General features: G+C 53.9%; 1 protein-coding gene across 2 annotated transcripts in view; it reads right to left on the bottom strand.

Annotated features, from left to right (window-relative positions):
- CUNH12orf43 (chromosome unknown C12orf43 homolog) overlaps positions 1-1,076 on the bottom strand; it is a 13,020-nt gene extending 11,944 nt beyond the window's left edge. The window contains exon 1 of one of the 2 annotated variants that reach the window (XM_040443681.1): positions 903-1,076. In XM_040443681.1, the coding sequence (XP_040299615.1) occupies positions 903-1,047 (145 nt within the window). In that variant the 5' untranslated portion in view covers positions 1,048-1,076. The remainder of the gene's footprint in view (positions 1-902) is intronic. The other variant, XM_040443678.1, reaches the window with a different exon arrangement.
- Between the last annotated feature and the right edge of the window lie 346 nt (positions 1,077-1,422).

The raw sequence follows: 1,422 nt of genomic DNA, 5'->3' as shown, positions 1-1,422 counted from the left end.
AAAAAATAGTTAAAAACAAACCTAAATTTGGCACATTAATAATATATGTGCTTCTTTATTAATGCATTAAATCTTTATGAATGCATTACGATCTACTAGTGGGCCCAAAAAATGGCTGTAATTTTTTAAATGGATTAATTAATTGATTTTTGAGAGAGAGAGAGGGAGAGAGGGCACAAGCAGGGGAGGGACAGAGAGAGAGGGGGACAGAGGATCCGAAGCGGGCTCTGCACTGACAGCAGCAAGCCCGATGCGGGGCTCGAACTCAGGAACTCGAGATCATGACCTGAGTGGAAGTCCCATACTCAACGGACCGAGCCACCCGAGCGCCCCCCAAAACGACTGTATTTTTAAAGCAGGGATGAGTGTCAATTATTTTTTCCCAACATTTTACCGTGACTAAAATGATACTTTGATATACATGCAGACGGTAACGGGATATGGAAATCTGTGATTTTGTTAGGACCAAGTAACAGGTACTGCCCAAACTACTGTAGCACTAGATTGTCACCGTCAGACACGTGGAGGACCCAGCTCGCTGACAGCCCCAGGATCTGAGAAGGTGCTGGAGGTGGGGAAAGGCTGGATGCCAGCATCCGGGAAGGGGGGCTGTCCCAGCCATCTCGGAGAGGTGGCGGGCTGCCAGCGTGCGGCAGTGAGGAAGGACCGAAGGAAGCAGAGTCAAGAGGCATTCAGGTGCCTCAGTTTCCCCGACCGGGGTAATGGAAGTACCCTCCCTGTTGCACCTGCCCGCTCTCTGAATCTGAGTCCCGCGCAATCCCCGGAGCTTTCTCAGGGAAAGAAGTCGCGTGCCGGTCACCCCCTCCTCACCACCCATCCTCTCAGACCCCAGGAGAAGATCCCACGCCTTTCGGCCAGACTCCCTGCACATAGCCTCCTACCGGCTCTTGGCTTCTCCGGCCCCCTCGAGCGATGCTCCAAGCCCCAGGCCGGCATCGCTGCCTCGCGGCACCGTGCCAGCTCCTCCTCATCGCTGCTGCTGCTGCTGCTCTCCAAAGAGCTCAGGGGGCCACTGGGCGCGGCCATCTTGGGCCACCGCGAAGGATTGTGGGGAGCGTTCCACTAGCAACCCTTCTCCACCACGGCACTGAGGGCGGAGACGCGCAGGGCATTGTGGGGATTGTAGTTCTCAGGCTCAGTCCGCCCTCGGTTCCCCCGGACTGCCCTGAGGGTTTCCTCAAATATGAGAGCTGGAAGAGCCGAAGAGGTGAACTCCATCCTTTTCTTGATGAGGAAAATGAGACCTACAGAGGAAAAGGAATTGCCTAGGTCATACCAGAGCCTTGACTCCAGCCCAGACCTACCGAATCGGAACTTGCATTTAACCGTGATTGCCTGGTGATTGGTGTGCACATTAAAATTCAAGAGGCACAGTCCCGGGTGATTCTGATGCACAGTTTG

The sequence above is a fragment of the Herpailurus yagouaroundi genome, unplaced genomic scaffold, assembly GCF_014898765.1.
Source record: "Herpailurus yagouaroundi ecotype Mexico unplaced genomic scaffold, PumYag 191, whole genome shotgun sequence".
In the NCBI taxonomy this organism is placed as follows: domain Eukaryota; kingdom Metazoa; phylum Chordata; class Mammalia; order Carnivora; family Felidae; genus Herpailurus; species Herpailurus yagouaroundi.
This window is presented reverse-complemented; position numbering and strand designations above follow the sequence as displayed.